This window comes from Diabrotica undecimpunctata, chromosome 2, assembly GCF_040954645.1.
Source record: "Diabrotica undecimpunctata isolate CICGRU chromosome 2, icDiaUnde3, whole genome shotgun sequence".
Lineage (NCBI taxonomy): Eukaryota > Metazoa > Arthropoda > Insecta > Coleoptera > Chrysomelidae > Diabrotica > Diabrotica undecimpunctata.
This window is the reverse complement of record NC_092804.1, coordinates 57,718,095-57,736,541: the sequence shown is the minus strand read 5'-3', so window position 1 is coordinate 57,736,541 and position 18,447 is coordinate 57,718,095. Positions and strand designations below refer to the sequence as shown.

At 34.7% G+C, this 18,447-nt stretch overlaps 1 protein-coding gene across 1 annotated transcript in view; it reads right to left on the bottom strand.

Annotated features, from left to right (window-relative positions):
- Window positions 1–675: 675 nt before the first annotated feature.
- Window positions 676–18,447, bottom strand: part of LOC140434595 (fatty acyl-CoA reductase 2-like) — a 57,286-nt gene continuing 39,514 nt past the window's right edge. The window contains exon 8 of the mRNA XM_072522971.1: window positions 676–1,072. Within this exon, the coding sequence (XP_072379072.1) occupies window positions 721–1,072 (352 nt within the window). The 3' untranslated portion in view covers window positions 676–720. The remainder of the gene's footprint in view (window positions 1,073–18,447) is intronic.

Genomic DNA, 18,447 nt, shown 5'->3' with positions numbered 1-18,447 from the left:
TAACCTTTTCAATTTTGATATGTTTTTCTTCCATTTTGTAGGATCACTGGGGCTGCGTCTCCCTTTTCCTTATTTCAGAGGTAAACAAAATGATTCATTATTAACCATACTGTTATTAAATATTTAATAGTTTTTGTCAAAGAAGTATTTAAATGGCAAGAAACGTGTTTTTAAGTCGTTCGTGTTCGTGTCATGGATATTATAATAATTTTTCAGTGACGCATACGCGTACGGAATGATGCATGGATTTTCTTGGCTTTTAACGCAGGATAAAGGCAGGTTTAGCCAGTTGCAAATGGCTTACCGTATAGGTGGTTATTAATTGTTCGTCTGTGAATTCCAATTACTTTATTCCATGGTTAAAGATTTATCCACTAGCACATTGTCTGCCTTTGGCTCGAATGCTTTGTCCTTACTGGTTTATTTAACTATTATGACTACGGAGCCGAAACATTGAGAATTTATGTTGAGTCGTCATCTAGGGTTAGTAGACATCGCCATATAAAAGTAAAAATGCTCTAAATCGCAGGTAAATTGACTTGCTCTTCGGCGTCTTCAAAATGCAGAATATTCAAAAATATTTTAATTGTTAAGTTTGTGAAGTGTCGTCTAGGGCCTATTGGTTCCGTTTTAATATGTAAGGATTAAACACGATTTTTAAGTGATTCACTAAAATTATATTACTAGAATACCTTTATTTGTCTTTTTTAACCACTCACATTATGTAAAAAATATTCTAAATAATACAAATTTTCCTACAAGATATAAAATAATTGTCGTTATAAAAGCAAATATTATCTGATTGATCAACTTCTGTCGTTGTATCTTCTTTCCTTCCGTTATTGTTGACATAGGATCCTTGATCAGATAAACTCTTACTCCTTTGACATAATTGACAATGTACGATTGCCAGTTTAATATCGCAATATCGAAGTTGAATAAAGTTCTATCCTTAAACGATAACCTTTTCAAAAGTCTTTGAGTATTTTCGTTCGAGAAATACCATTCTTTATGTAAATAAGGACTAAAAAGTTCTTGAGTTTCGTGAATTATTTTGTATATTTTCATCGTCCTGAAATAAAAAATAAAAGGTAGGTATTATTAAAAAAGATTTATCGTTTAGTTTAAAATTGGAAAAAGAAGTTGTATATTGTATAAACCCTCTAACCGCTATAACCGTCTGTAGACAGTGCTCACTTTTATCTAGTCAAATCCACAATTGTCAATAGGTATAGATTAAACAATTTTGTCATTTTTGTTAAACAAACTTACAGATACATATTAATATACGTTTGAACACTGCCTGACGTTCCGTTTAACAGTGACAAGAAGTTACTTTCCTTATCGTATTTCCTTATTTAATACTATTTCCATATTAAATCCTTATACGAGGGAGCCAAAATTGCTTGTTCTAACGAAAATTCGTTCTTGGAGGAAAAACATCTGTTAATATCTGTTTTATTAAAAAATGATTATCCTTTAACGTTTATAAATAAGCATACACAAGGAATAATACGAGGAAAATAACAATACTTTACATAAAAGGATTATCAGAAAAACTTGTGAATGCGATAAGTTTTATTTAGGTCAAACATCAAGGCCATTAAATGTTAGACTAAGTGAACATCAATCTTATATTAAAAATTAGAGAATTTGATAGATCTCAAATATGTAAATAAGCATGGGAAAATAAACATAGGGTTCAATGGAACGATTCAAATATAATCATAAAAAAACAGATGGTAAAAAAGAAAAATCAAAGAAGGGTCTGGTTAACTATATTAAAAGAGGAAGTTTATAAAAGGAAAATACCAGTATTATAGTAAGTCAGTAATATATCGACGATACATCATTTTTTATGTTTTTTAAATAACAAACATATAAAATCAGAATTTGGTGTTTATTGAGAGTAAACTAAATTTATGATCAAATACTAACCATGTCGGGATAGTATTATGAGGTTTTTTCCAGGTTTTTTCGTCATGATTTACTATGGAATCACTACCAGGAGAATTTTACTGTTATCATGGCATGTGGTTGTCTCTTTATAGACTAATTACATGTTATAATTTTTTTCTGACTAATATTGTTAAGTTAAAGTTGATTTCATTTAATCGAATGAACTATCTTACAATAAAATCGTCCCAAGAACGCAAATCAGCAACTTCTACTTTAAAATGTATAATATATGTCTGAATTGTCAATATAAATGGGACAGATAAAATTAAATCATTAGAAGAATTTTTCACCAAGTAACAAAAAACAAAATTTGTTTAATTTATTAATATTGGTATTTTGAGAACGATTTCCGAAGTGGAAATTGAAGCGTCAATAAACTTATTTTAACCTTCAATTGTGGCTTATTCCCTATAAAATAGTATCTACTTTAAAATGCCACAAGAAAATAGTTTCAGAACAATATTAGTATTTTCAATTAAAACACATGTTAAATTAATAACAAAATCGTCTATTTTATTTGGTTTTAAAGACATCAGGGAAACTAAAAAAAAAAAACAAAATGTTCATAAAATATAAGACTGCAACATAGCTTTAATGTAAATCCAAAATCCACCCTTGTACTTTTCTTTCTCTACAAGGTGTTTTAAACTTAATATAAAAAGAGCATTTTTTCTTTCACCCGGTATAAGCCTCAAAGTGAATTTTGAGTATACCTTTGCCCAACAGTATAAATATCAAAGAAAAAGTCTAAAATAAAAAAAATTGGCGGAATTCGTTATTCTGTTCACGAGAAAATCAACTATTAAAATAAGCATAATTTTTGGTGGTGCATAACTTTTGCGGTTAAGTTTATATCACTAGTTAAAAAAAAGCTACAATAATTTTTAGCAATATAAGTAATAACGATTTACAGGCGATCATAACGGTTTATTTCAACTTTTTTGGGAAGGTATTTTTTGAAGCAAAATTGTTATGTGTTTTGTTTTTGCAGATAAGTATAACTTATTTTACGGTAAATATGGATCGTCAATGTATAAAATAAAAAAAAATTACTTTTAGACAAGGCAAAAAGCTCGGATTCGTTCGGAAAAATATTCCCATACGATTTTTTTGCATTATCAGTTTCATGAGATGCCATAAATTAAGGTTCCAAAGGTCAGTTGTTCAAATTTTTTTAAACAATCTTTTTTAAACAAAATGTAACAATCAAATTTTTCGGTCCAAATTTTTTGGACCATTCTGAACAAAATAGGCGTCTTGTAATTTTTCTGTAAACTTTATCGTTTTCGAGTTATAAACAGTTATTTAAAACTAAAAAAACGCAAAATTACGATTTTTAAGACTCAAAAACGCAACTGAAAAATATTGTTTTTGAATTCACCAAGGACCTAAATTCAAGTTTAAGACTTCTTCTATCAGCGCCCGATGAAAATCTTTGGCTTATTCTAAACATTCTTTTTAATTGTTAATGAACCGCGCATGGCATGGCGGACGCTCATTTGTTCAATGAGAATTCAAATGAGCAAAAATTTGTGTCATAGATCTTGTTTCTCTCTCTCTTATATTACAGAAATTTCTGAACAAAGTACTGAGAAACTTGGTGAATTCTCCTTGGTACGTGAAGAAGAGCGACCTCCTTAAGGACCTGGGTATGGAAACTGTGGCTTCAATTATCAAGAAGAAGGCAGAAAGTTATGAAAACGACTCCTTAGCCATGTACATATTACAGCAATCCTGCTCCTTGACAATACAGGACTAATTAGAAGACTGAAGAGGCAAAGCCCTTCGAATTCGTTTAAGTAACAGTGAAAAAGGAGAGCATGGTGTGCGTGTGGTACATGTTAACATTAGTGCGTTGTTTAAATCCGATTAGGAAAACAATATAAGGTAAACTCTTGATTTTAAGTAACTTTGGTAATTAACGATAGATTAAAACTGCGTATTGGTGTATATGACCACATTGTAATCATAAATAAAAAAAATTACTATTTTTAACAACTTCCAATTTAAATTTGAATGGCGTTCTAGTCTTCACAGAAACCTGTTAATCTAACAATTGCAACAATAGCTATAAAATGGTGAAATAAACAATAAAAAAATTTGTTTTGATACCTACAACATGCGTCAAAATTCTGTTATATGAAGATATTTTGAATATAAAAACACTATAAAAACAATACAAAATTGTAATATCAGCATTATTATGTAAGAACAATAATAAAACTTTAAAACATAATTGTTACCGTCAGCAGGTTATTATAATGATGGATACATGTACAGGATGTCCAACATACATATTATTTATTTTTAACTCTAAAAATTTTCTAATCTTTTATTAATAAATTCGTTTTTGTATTTTAGCAATTTGAGAATTAAGATTAATCTGCAGAGTATGTCGGAACATATTACCTGAACGTTAAATCCAACAATTAAATCATAAAACGTTTACGCATCTAACCTAAATTTAGGATTCAATCAACGATTTAGGCCATTTTGATACATTCGCATTCAAAAATAAATTGGAAATATAGCTAGAACACATCGAAGATTTTTAAGTAAGAAATTCGTAAATATAATTCATAAATCATATCGTTACTGAAGAACTAATTAAATAATAAAAAAATTGCAAATAAATATAATAGCAAGAGCCTCATGTTCATCCAGAACGGACCACGCTGTACGAGAGGCGTATGTAGCATTAAAAGAATCTGCTACAAAAATGGGTTTAATAATAAACACCAACAAAAAAAAGTATATAAAAATAAGCACGCAACCACAAAGCCTACGACCACTTGTTATAGAAAACGACGTCATCGAAGCAGTGAACGAATTTGTATACCTACCTGGGAGCGCTCCTTAGCACTGAAAATAATACTGCCGCAGAATTTGCACGGCCTACACATGCTATTTTGCGCTCAATCTCCTCCTTAAATCCAGAATTATATCGAGAAATACAAAAATAAAACTCTAGAAAACAATAATACGCCCAGTCCTAACATATGGTTCAGATACCTGGACCCTAATAAAAAGTAATGAAAACATGTTTCAGGATGTTTCGAAAGAAAAGTTTTAAGGCGAATCTATGGAGCAGTGAATGACAATGGAGTGTGGAAAAGACGATACAACTTCGAAGTTTATAGAATATACCAGGAACCAGATATCGTAAAACATATGAAGATGTTACGTTCCAAATTTAAAGTAAAAAGTCCCACCTCTATTTTATCAAAATTTAAATAATTCAGGACGTGTAAGAGCGGTTGCCTATAATATATTATAAGCAAGGTGGCGAAAATAAAATTAGTAATTTTCAAATAGGGGTAATGTCTGGCAAATTGTGCTGAAGTTAAGGGAACACGTCCTCTTTTTTGTGAAGAAACTAATTTAGATCGTTCTTTCTAGAGTTATCTTGGAAGAATTGGGATCATAAAATTGAAATTTTTGAATCTCGGTACTATTCGGTGACCTCCGTGTGTCAAGTTGTCAAGTGTTCGGAAAGACGACGGAAAGAAAGTGATTCCAGGTTTGAGAGTGTTACTGAAAGGTTGGGCTAGATTAAAAACGGCATTTTTGTTTTTTTGCTTTTGCTGCTGTTCCATGTGGGATCTGGACTAGTCCGAACCGTGTGGATATTCAAGGGGATTTGCTGCCTTCGTGGAAGGGTTTTTTTTGGAATATCCACAATTTCGCTAAAAAAAGCGGATCTACAGTACACGTGAATACCGGGAGTCGTATTTAGATCAAGAAATTAGCCTTAATCACGAGTCCAAATAGCCGGCTACGCTTCGGTCCAATTTGGGATATTTCAAACCCCTAATCTGGCTAAGAAGGGTGAGTGTTAGAACATTTCGTTTTTAATTAATTAAAAAGTTGTAGTTATTTTTTTATCCCATCTCTAAAAAGCTATTCACATTTTTATCAGTTTTCATACATTCAAGTTCGGAGACAAGTTTTTTTTTTGTATTGCTCCATTATCGCCAAAAGGCAGATAAACAAAGTGTTAAAATCAATATATTTATTTCCAAATAATTATTTTAGACACAGATGGTAATTAATGTTTTCTTGCTTCAGGGTTGGTTGGTTGGTTTGTTTGTTTTTTTCTGCTTCTTCTTCTTCGTATTTTTCCATCTGGCTGTAATTTTCAACTTTTCAACATTGTCACACAAGTCTATGTACATCGGCAATCGTATGGGATTTTGGATTGAAGACACGCTGAACTATAACTGGAATTCCACGCGGTGAAGTATATGAATATTCGAGGTATGGATCGATAATTAATTTTCAACGGAAGATTTAAGCACCGTCTAATTTGGTTTGCGGAATACAATAGTTTTTTTTTAAAGATTATTTGCTGTTAGTTTTTATTTTCATATTTACAAATACTTTACAGATTTTTTTTAAAGATAATTTGCGGTTTATTTTATTAATTCAATATTTACACATACCTATTTTAATTTTGTAAACTGCGTCTAAGGGGGGGGTTATATATTTGAGATTTATTTTTTTTATATTATTTTCTGCGCACGCACTTGAGCTCACGTGGTGTCCTATTTGCGGTAATTATTTTTTTTGGTTGGTATTGAACCGCACACCCCTTAGCGTCCGGTACTTTTGATACGTCTTACCTTTCATTTTGTTCTGTTAAATAGAAATAACTTATGAATTTTTGTTAGGCAAGTAGAAGCCGCATTTTTATATTATTTTTTTATTAAGCCTATGGTAAAGTTAAATAATATTGTAATATGTATTTATTTTCAACTATCTTGGGAATCTATTTATTAAAATTGACTAAATTCTAATCTGACAATTTCATTTATTTTTTTATTTATTCAGATTGTATACTGTTACTTAGTATTTTAGTAGTAAACCTATTGGTAAGTTGGTGGTTTATGGAATAGTAACGTAGGGAAGGCTGTGGGCCAATTTACCTGGCGCCCCTGATATAACTTCGGATTTTTTTTTGTTTTGTGGACCGCACGACCATCTCCACTGTTTTGTCTAGCCGCGAGCCATTCCCAGACTGTCACCGTATAGTACTTTTCTTTCCGGGTGTACGTCTGATTTATATTTGGTACATTTTGTAATTTTTTTTATATAGATTCGGTTTTGTACGCCACATATTTTGGCGCCCAACGTGGGGCCCTTAATTAATTAACCTTTTTTTTGTCAACCCCTTGTGTAGATTCCTTTTAATTAGTTAACCTAACGTGTTTGGGCTTTAATTGACTAACTTTGATTTATTTACTTTACCACTGGTTTTGCACTTAGTAGTAGTCTTAGAACTTCGTGTTTAGTGGAAGTGTATGCCAAGAAGTGCTTACTAGTTTTTTTTTGTGTGACGTGAAGTTGGAAGAAGCCAAAAATGGAACTTAAAAGAAGATACTTTGAAGTGGTGTTGTGGAACTTAGAAGAATTATGGATATATTAGGACTTTGAAATATTTCTATTTCAGTTGGAGTTCAAATTTATTTTTTTGAGAAGTTGGACTTCGAAATTCTACATTGTGGTTTAACTTACTTATGTTAGGGAATGTAAAATCTTTTTTTTTGAGATTATGTTGTGACTTGTAATTTGTTCTGAAACAATGAAATTTTGAAAATCTTTTGTGAAATTTTATAGATTGAATAAAGCGACTATTACTTTTATTTTGCTTTTGGTTTGCTCCCATTAATAAAGTAAACTGTACCTGTGTGTTAATATTTTTACTTATATCTTGATTTTGTTTGAATATTTGCTCCTTTCGGTTGATACATTTTTTTTTAAATTTTGAACTTTGGCAAGATGGTGCGAAAACTTGTACCCAACTACTTAAGGAAAGAGGAACTGGAATATGAACTCAAAATTCGTGGAGTGTCTACTGGCACTGTTGAGTCTATGAGGTCTAGTCTGTCTGATGCACTTAGTCGTGAGGCAGCAAATGAAAGCTTTAGATATCCTGAGCACCCATTCACCTTTTCACAGGATAAAACTGCAATCGAGACTAAACTTGCGGAGCTGAATACGGCTGTTGGAAAGTTTGCCGGAACTCCTACTTGTGCTGAGTCCTTGAGATTGCGGACACAGATTAACCATGTCTTGGGGAGAATTGATCTTATGGTATTGCCAACAGGTGATGATGCAGACGCAGCCCAGGTTGTTAAGTCAGACTTTCTTGCTGAGATTTTGAAGTTGTCACAGGATTTACATGATAAGCAGCATCCAATCGGATCTGGTTCGGTACCAGTAGCGCTCGATGTGATTTCGGTTTTAAATCAGTCTTTTCAGGCAGGGGTAGGACAAGTTCATGCTTCTTCTCCTGGAGCGATGTCACAAGCTGGTAATAATGTTTTTTCAGGGTCTGTCTCTAGTTTTTCTTCTGGGATGATACTTCCTCATAAATGGGGAATAGAAAAGTTTTCAGGTTCTGCTAGGGGTATGTCTATTTCTGCATTTTTTGAGATGGTGAATGAATTGAGTCTCGCTCGTCATGTACCAGATAGTATACTTTTGGAATCAGGTATAGATTTATTTTCGGATAAAGCCTATCAGTTTTATAAAGATGTTCGTCTACGTGTAGGGAGTTGGGCTGAATTAGTTGAAGAGTTTCGTAGGGAGTACCTGTCAGCTCACCATGGGGAAGCGCTTTTTGAAGAGCTTCGGAGGAGAACTCAGCATTCGTCTGAGACTATTGGAGTTTACTTGGCAATAATGAATAGTTACTTTAATCGCTTGCGTTGTCATGTTCCAGAGGAAGTTAAATTGTCTATAGTTATTAGGAATTTGCATCCGTTCTATCAAGACAGATTACGTGATCCTTTGCCAGCTACCTTGGAGGAACTTCGTGTTCTATGTCGCAGTATGGAGGAAAGACGTGATTGTATTAGGAACTATGTTGAACCGAATAGTAGGAAAATGAATACTTTGGAAAAGGACCTAGCTTATATCAGTGTGGATGCTGAAAGTTTTAGTAGTGTTAGTGAGGGTCCTGTTGCTTCATCCGAATCGGAGTCGGCTAGAGGAAAGTTTAGGACTTTAGTCTGTTATCGTTGTAATCAGTCAGGCCATAAGGCAGTAGGGTGTTTAATGAAGAAGGAGGCTGTTCAGTGTTTTAAGTGTAAGAAAGAAGGGTTTACAGTCAGAACTTGTCCTTCGTGTAATTCGGGAAACGGAAGGAAGCGCACCTAACTGGTCGAAGAGGTGTTGCCGACGTTGACTCGACCAACCTACGTCCTATTTTAGACTTTATTTTACATCATTCCGAAGGAGATGAACGTCCATATTTGAAAGTTAAAGTCTTAGGAAAGGAAATTTTGGGATTATTGGATTCTGGTGCTTCAAAGACCATTGTAGGAAGAACTGGTTGGAAATTTTTACAAAACTTGGGTTTAGAGTTGGATACTTCGAAGAAGACCGTTTGTAGAGTGGCGAATGGTCAGATGTGTGAATCGTTGGGGGAATGTTTAGTACCTTTCATGGTTAGGGATCGCTTGCGTGTCTTGCCAGTATTAGTTATTTTGGACGTACCGCACATTCTGATTTTAGGATCTGATTTTTGGCGTGTTATGGGTATCGTTCCAGATTTGAGGCATAACGAATGGTATTTTTCGGACGCTCCAGCAATGGTAGGTTCAGTGGATCATCTCCGAGGTCAAACTATTTTGACCGATGCAGAGAAGTCGCAATTGGAGGAAGTTATTAATAGAAGTCGTGAACTAATGGGCACTTCTCTTGGTTGTACTGATGTCACTGAGCATGTGATTGTTTGTAAATCTGCACCCATAAAACAACGTTACTATCCTGTATCCCCAGTAATCCAAAGCCATATTGATAAAGAGCTAGAAGATATGTTGGCGAAAGGAGTAGTGGAGCGATCGAATAGTGCTTGGTCGTCCCCGATTCTCTTGGTGAAGAAAAAAGTTCCAGAAGGTGAAGAACCAAAATGGAGGTTCTGCGTAGACTATCGAAAGCTTAATGCCGTAACAGAGAGGGATGGCTACCCATTACCGTACATCTCTAATATTTTAAATAAATTAAAGAACGCGCATTATCTTTCCACCATAGACATTAAGTCGGCGTATTGGCAGGTACCTGTTGCTAAGGCTTCCAGGCCTTATACTGCTTTTACGGTTCCTGGTCGAGGTCTTTTTCAGTTTTGCAGAATGCCTTTTGGATTACATAATGCCCCGGCTACATGGCAGAGGTTGATAGATCGTGTCCTCGGTCCGGAGTTGGAACCCTATGTTTTTACTTACTTGGATGACGTGGTCATCGTGACAAAGTCTATTGAAGAACATGTAAGGATCTTAGAGGAAGTCTTTAGACGCTTGAGAGAAGCTAAGTTAACCGTTAGCTGGGATAAATGTCAATTTTGTAGACCGGAACTAAAGTATTTGGGTCATGTGGTTGATAGGAATGGACTACATGTTGATGGTGATAAGGTCAAGGCTATGCTACGTATCCCAACACCCACATCCGTCAAGGAAGTTCGTAGCATCATAGGCACATTTTCCTGGTATCGAAGATTTATTCCTTCCTTTGCGACACTACTAGCTCCAATTACAGCGATATTGAAGAAAGGAAGAAAATTCAATTGGACCCCGAGTTGTGAAGAATCTTTTCAGAAAATAAAAGAATGTCTAGTTTCTGCTCCGATACTTAATTGTCCTGACTACAATTTGCCTTTTGTTGTCCAATGTGATGCCTCAGGATATGGAGTGGGCGCCGTGTTATTGCAGCCAGGCCCGGATGGTGACGAAGTAATTAGTTTCCTGAGCAGATCACTAACGCGTCAAGAAAGGAATTTTTCCACGACGGAACGGGAATGTTTAGCTGTGTTATGGGCAGTCGAAAAACTGCGTCCTTATTTGGAGGGTGTTCCGTTTACGGTCGTGACTGATCACGCATCCCTCGTATGGCTTCAAAATTTGAAGGATCCTACTGGAAGATTAGCTCGATGGGCGGTAAGATTGCAACAATATGACTTTAAGATTGTGCATCGGAAAGGAAAAGAACATGTTGTCCCCGATTTGTTATCTCGGTCAGTTCCCGTGCTTGATATGGTTGAAGAGGTTGTACCGCTTCCTAGTGGTGATAGTTGGTATGATAAACTTTGTAGAAAAATCGAGTCTAATCCCTTGAAGTATCCTCAGTGGAGAATGTCTGGTGGCAAACTTTATAAATACATCCGTCCCAGTCATGGATTTTTGGTCGAGGAAGCGGACAATTGGAAGGAAGTCGTTCCTAAGGGTCAACGATTGGAAGTGCTGAAGTTGTGTCATGATAGTCCTTTAGCAGGTCATATGGGGATCCTGAAAACTTATAAGCGTATTAACGAGAAGTATTTTTGGCCGAAACTGCGGAGTGATGTGTCTCGTTACGTTGGACGTTGCTCACTGTGTGCCATGCATAAGGTGGAACAAGGTAAGCCCAAAGGCTTTATGACTCCTCAACCTAAAGCTACTCAACCATGGGAGATAGTAGCAACCGATCTTATGGGACCTTTCCCAAGATCAACTCAAGGCTATAAGTTTATCTTAGTGGTAATGGATGTGTTTAGTAAATTTTCTTTGGTATTTCCGTTGCGATCCTCAAAAGCCGTGCATGTCGTTAAGAAAATAGAAGAAGAAGTTTTCCTCGTATTTGGAGTTCCACGTCTGTTACTATGTGATAATGGTGTCCAGTATACTTCGGGTATTTTCAAGAAAATGATGGAAACCTATGGTGTCTCAGTTCGTTATAATGCGTTGTATCATCCACAGTGCAATCCATCTGAACGCTATAACCGAACCCTTAAAACAATGATGGCAACTTATATAGCTGACAACCATAGGAAGTGGGATGAAAATTTGGCCAAACTAGCATGTGCTACGCGCACTGCATACCACGAGTCGACTGGTCAAGATCCCTACTTCATAAATTTCGGTCGGAAGATGGTAGTGGATGGACGAGATTTTTCCCGAAAGGACAAACTCGGAGACCAGGAGGACGAAGTAGCTAAAATGGGATATAATCGATCGCGTGGACTCCAGGAATTATTTGTTGATGTTAGAAAACGTTTAGATAAAGCTTCGGCTAAGTGTGAGAAGACCTATAATCTACGGAGACGTCCAGAGGAATTTCAGCCCCATCAGTCAGTATGGCGGAGAAATTTTGTGTTGTCAGATGCCGCTAAATATTTCACGAAAAAGTTAGCTCCTAGATGGATAGGACCCTACTTCGTGAAGAAGAAAGTTTCCCCCTGGACATATAGTTTAGAGGATGAAAATGGCAAGGATCAAGGTATTTGGAATATTAAGGATTTAAGGATTAGTAACCCGACTGGTGATCCCGATAGGATTTAGGTCGGAGTAGAACGGACTAGCAAAGTTTTGTCTAGTCTAAGTAAATTTAGTTAGTCTTCTGAAATTGGTTGTATTTATTTTTTTTTGTTGTGTCCGTGAAGGATGACTGAGTGTTGGCTATGATCGGTTCTTAGGATGTATTTGGATGGTCAACCGATTCGTTTTTTTTTGTGTTAGGTAGCCAATACGAAGTTGTAGGGTTGCGGTAGCCTTAATTTCTTTTGATTTATGGAATTGAATGTCACTTAGGTTTGGTCAGAAATATGTTGTCTTCGATGATATGGCGTTGGGATTTGTTTTGATGTTAGTAAGCCATTCTATTTAATTGGGATTTTTTCGAAGCCACATAATTATGTTTTGGTGAATCTTGTTGGATAATAGCTTAGTTTTGGATGATTCACTAAATTTCGTTGTATACGGATTTAAATTCTGAAAGACCTATCTCATTTTTATTTTAATGAACAATTGGAATTACACTACTGTTTCGGTAGATGTTTCTCGCAGTATCAGTAAGAGTCGAGTGGTGGAGAGTTTCTTATGGACTCATGTTATGCGAGGTATAGTGAAGTACTAGCGATGCCCCAGAGCTGGGAGGTCGCGAATAAGGGCAACATCCAGTAACCGACCTAATCAGTGTTGTCAGATTGACGTTGGAATTTGAAACTATTCTACTTGATCTCATACGATGAGAGATGACTGTTGTGTGGAAGTGGAGTAAGTGTTGTAAGTAAGTTGTTGCTTTGTGCGTGTGGTTTGAGATTGGTATGTCTTTCGTTGTCCAAGTACTTGCGCATGGTGAAGACGGTGTGGATGATGATTGTGTTGTGGACTTCGCTCGGAGTTTAGGTAGTGTGTCGCTAGCGCGAGGGAAAATTTTCTTCGTCTAGTTTTTCCTCGTAAATTTTCCTCTGGGAAAGGGAGGTGTTGTTACGTTCCAAATTTAAAGTAAAAAGTCCCACCTCTATTTTATCAAAATTTAAATAATTCAGGACGTGTAAGAGCGGTTGCCTATAATATATTATAAGCAAGGTGGCGAAAATAAAATTAGTAATTTTCAAATAGGGGTAATGTCTGGCAAATTGTGCTGAAGTTAAGGGAACACGTCCTCTTTTTTGTGAAGAAACTAATTTAGATCGTTCTTTCTAGAGTTATCTTGGAAGAATTGGGATCATAAAATTGAAATTTTTGAATCTCGGTACTATTCGGTGACCTCCGTGTGTCAAGTTGTCAAGTGTTCGGAAAGACGACGGAAAGAAAGTGATTCCAGGTTTGAGAGTGTTACTGAAAGGTTGGGCTAGATTAAAAACGGCATTTTTGTTTTTTTGCTTTTGCTGCTGTTCCATGTGGGATCTGGACTAGTCCGAACCGTGTGGATATTCAAGGGGATTTGCTGCCTTCGTGGAAGGGTTTTTTTTGGAATATCCACAATTTCGCTAAAAAAAGCGGATCTACAGTACACGTGAATACCGGGAGTCGTATTTAGATCAAGAAATTAGCCTTAATCACGAGTCCAAATAGCCGGCTACGCTTCGGTCCAATTTGGGATATTTCAAACCCCTAATCTGGCTAAGAAGGGTGAGTGTTAGAACATTTCGTTTTTAATTAATTAAAAAGTTGTAGTTATTTTTTTATCCCATCTCTAAAAAGCTATTCACATTTTTATCAGTTTTCATACATTCAAGTTCGGAGACAAGTTTTTTTTTTGTATTGCTCCATTATCGCCAAAAGGCAGATAAACAAAGTGTTAAAATCAATATATTTATTTCCAAATAATTATTTTAGACACAGATGGTAATTAATGTTTTCTTGCTTCAGGGTTGGTTGGTTGGTTTGTTTGTTTTTTTCTGCTTCTTCTTCTTCGTATTTTTCCATCTGGCTGTAATTTTCAACTTTTCAACATTGTCACACAAGTCTATGTACATCGGCAATCGTATGGGATTTTGGATTGAAGACACGCTGAACTATAACTGGAATTCCACGCGGTGAAGTATATGAATATTCGAGGTATGGATCGATAATTAATTTTCAACGGAAGATTTAAGCACCGTCTAATTTGGTTTGCGGAATACAATAGTTTTTTTTTAAAGATTATTTGCTGTTAGTTTTTATTTTCATATTTACAAATACTTTACAGATTTTTTTTAAAGATAATTTGCGGTTTATTTTATTAATTCAATATTTACACATACCTATTTTAATTTTGTAAACTGCGTCTAAGGGGGGGGTTATATATTTGAGATTTATTTTTTTTATATTATTTTCTGCGCACGCACTTGAGCTCACGTGGTGTCCTATTTGCGGTAATTATTTTTTTTGGTTGGTATTGAACCGCACACCCCTTAGCGTCCGGTACTTTTGATACGTCTTACCTTTCATTTTGTTCTGTTAAATAGAAATAACTTATGAATTTTTGTTAGGCAAGTAGAAGCCGCATTTTTATATTATTTTTTTATTAAGCCTATGGTAAAGTTAAATAATATTGTAATATGTATTTATTTTCAACTATCTTGGGAATCTATTTATTAAAATTGACTAAATTCTAATCTGACAATTTCATTTATTTTTTTATTTATTCAGATTGTATACTGTTACTTAGTATTTTAGTAGTAAACCTATTGGTAAGTTGGTGGTTTATGGAATAGTAACGTAGGGAAGGCTGTGGGCCAATTTACCTGGCGCCCCTGATATAACTTCGGATTTTTTTTTGTTTTGTGGACCGCACGACCATCTCCACTGTTTTGTCTAGCCGCGAGCCATTCCCAGACTGTCACCGTATAGTACTTTTCTTTCCGGGTGTACGTCTGATTTATATTTGGTACATTTTGTAATTTTTTTTATATAGATTCGGTTTTGTACGCCACAAAGATAGGACGTCCGAGGTGGATAGGGCATGTATGCGGATAGAACAAAATGACCCAGCTAGAAAAACACTCCTTGATAGACCCATTGGTCAGAGAAGAAGAGGAAGACCCAGGACAAGGTTCCTTGATAACATCGATGAAGACATGAGAAATATGGAAATACGTGCTTGGCGAAGAAAGGCAATGGATAAGGACGACTGGAAAGAAATTCTTGAGAGATTTTTTCTCTATAGAAAAATTAACTTTCTCACGACCTACTACCCTTATAATCCAAGCTGTAAAAACAAAAATAACTGATTTTAAGCATTAATTATGGAATCTTTGATACCGGCACAGTGCTACGAAGGGCAATGCCTGGAGTAACCTCTACGTACGTGCAACTTTAAACTGTTGGTTATAATTTTTTTATGGCACTTTTAAGGTGAAAAAAACGGTGTTGTTTGATTATTTTTATTTTTGTTGTATCAAATCAAATTTTTTCGGTGAAATAAGTACAATATTATGAAATTACATAGAAAAATGTTTAATTTGAGCTACACTACGTTAAATTTATCCCAATAGTTTATGCAAAATTATTTATTGAAAGTTCAAAAATGTCAATTTTTCGTCATTTTTAGTTGTTGAAATAACTTTTTAAAAATTCTTTCTTTTTACGTAAAAATCATTATGCAGTAGCTCTTTTAATCACAAATCCAATGAATCTTCGCAAGATCCGATCGGTCAATTCTTTTTTGAAATACGTTTAATTATTTATAAAAATTCTTAACAGTGTATAAATTTTGCAGGGCCAGAACTTTTTTTTAAGATAGAGATGTATTACAGTACTCCCTATACATTACACGCATTTTTAGCGTATTGATTCTTAGCTAAAGTAAAGATAAAGATTAAAAAAAAGTTTTCTACGATCAATAGAAGTGGAGTTAGCTTAATTTGTTGGGAAAATTACAGCTGCTTTGTTTTTAACAATAAGAAATAATTAAATTTGGCGCCATTCAATAGTTAAAAGCCTAATTTTATAAGGATATAATTTTTATTTTTAAAAAGCCCCTATTTGTAGTCATAAAACATAAGACAATGTAAAGTTCGTGTAGCTGAATTTACTCTGTGGTGGGGAAACTCTTTTCCTATCAACCAGACCCAAAAAAAACTTAATTAACTCGGGATTTCAAATCCCTGGAGCATGGAAAAATTTATTATATCTCCGTTAAATATGAACCAATTTAGCTCTTTTTTATCTCGGGTAGCAAAATGTTTGTTTTTGCTGCGATCAGTATCCGTGTGTCCACAGGGAGGTAGTGATCAAGTATTCAGAACCTCTTGGTGTAGAAAAGATATGGCCAGTAATCGTTTTTTAAATTACTACTCGTACCATCCCACGAGTTTCAAACATAACCTACTCCAATGTCTTAGCTCTAGAGTTAGTTCACAGGCTGATATGCTCTTCACAGAATGAATTCCCTTTTAATGTTAAACATGTTAAACATATTCTGTTACAAAACTCTACGAGAGGATATCTACGTCTCATTAATAAGTATTTGTTTAGAGATTCACCAACTTTGGCTGATGTTGGAGAATAAAATGCTTTATTATTACATTCAAATGTTCCACCACGAGCTATCTCTCAGAGTTATTTCACTACATCTAACGTTTATTGCTCTTTTCCGTTTTTTTTTTTTTTTTTTTCACAATTTACTTACAACATTTTGAGGCTTCTCCGGATTGTGCCTATCAAGATTAGGATTAATGATGTTAGGCCCATAGAAAAGTTATTCTCTAACACTAAGACTCCCTTATCTAAACAAGATAAAACCAATGTAGTTAATAGAATCCCTTGTCAGGATTGTGAATTGTCCTACATTGGACAAACTGGTCATTCCTTAAAAGGACGCCTTATTTCTCATTAAAGTGATATCAATTGTTCTAAATACACGTGTGCCTTATCCACACACGTTTTGTCAACAAATCACCAGATTGATTTTGAAAGTACAAAGATTTTAGCCACTAAAAATATTGATTTCAACGGAAGTTTCATTGATATGTGTCACACTCTCAAACAGCCTTTAACTATGAATAGGCATAATAATATTGATTATCTCAGTGAAATTTATTATTCACTTATTTTACACAACAAATAGAAGTTGGGTTTTCTCCTTTTCTCTCTCTGTTTTTTGGGAATTTTGCTTTGTGAGTTGGTGGCCCTCTTTTGCCGTTCCCTTTCCCTTTGCTTCATATTTGTTAGGGTTTAAATAATGGCTGAGATCACCCTGTCTTTACCGGCCAAGTTGGTTTTTCTTTTACCTTAACTTTCAATTATTGTTTGTGGGATAGTCACCTTAAGATTACCTAGCATTTTATATTATGTCACATTATCAATCTTTTTATTAGAAAATTTTTACAACTGAGTCTCATCTGATCATGCCAGATAGCATGCAATACCTTCTTGTTGTTTGGATGAGTATATTATCTAAATTGACGAACTGTTGTACATTTCATGTAGATGTGTCACACTCTTTAACTCGTAAAGACTGTAGTGATTTCGCATAATCGCTAATTTTTGCAAAAGTTATTTCAAAAATAAAAAAGTCGACAATTGGATATTTTTGAACCTTCTATCTTTAATTTTGCATAAACTATTGGGTCAAAGTTAATGTATCATAGCTCAAATTAAAGCTTTTTTTATGTACTTTTATAATATTATACTCATTATATCCTTAAATATTGATTTGATACAATAAAAATAAAAATAATCACCGTTCCTTGCAACTGCAAGGTGCCATAAAAAAATTATAACCAATAGTTTGGAGTTGCCCGCACTCCAGGCATTGCCCTTCATAACGCTGTTCTGGTTTCAACAATTCATTAAATATTGCCCGTTTTCTCTTTACAGCTCGGGATATTAAAGTGTAAGTCACGTATAAGTTTTACAGATTCTCTATATTCTCTACATTCTCAAGGAGAAACTTCCAAATTTTTAATTTCTTCTGCCAAAAAAGGATACCCGCAACTTATGCGTTAAACTTACTTGTGAAATTCGAGCTTCTGTAGAATCCAGTAATTCTAATAAAAGGACACTTTACCAACGCAAGTTAGAATAGGCTTAAAAAGTTTGAAGGAAAATTTTAGCAGTTCGTAAGAAATTGATAAAAACGTATGCGTCTTATTAATCTATTTAGAGCAAGTTTTGTTTGTACCTACATTAACACATTCAGACATATTTTACCTTTCACACCTCTCATATTACATATAAGGGATTAGCAGGGCGTGGTTCCAATAAAATTTCTTCCCGTTTGCATTGTCTTTTGAATAGAGGC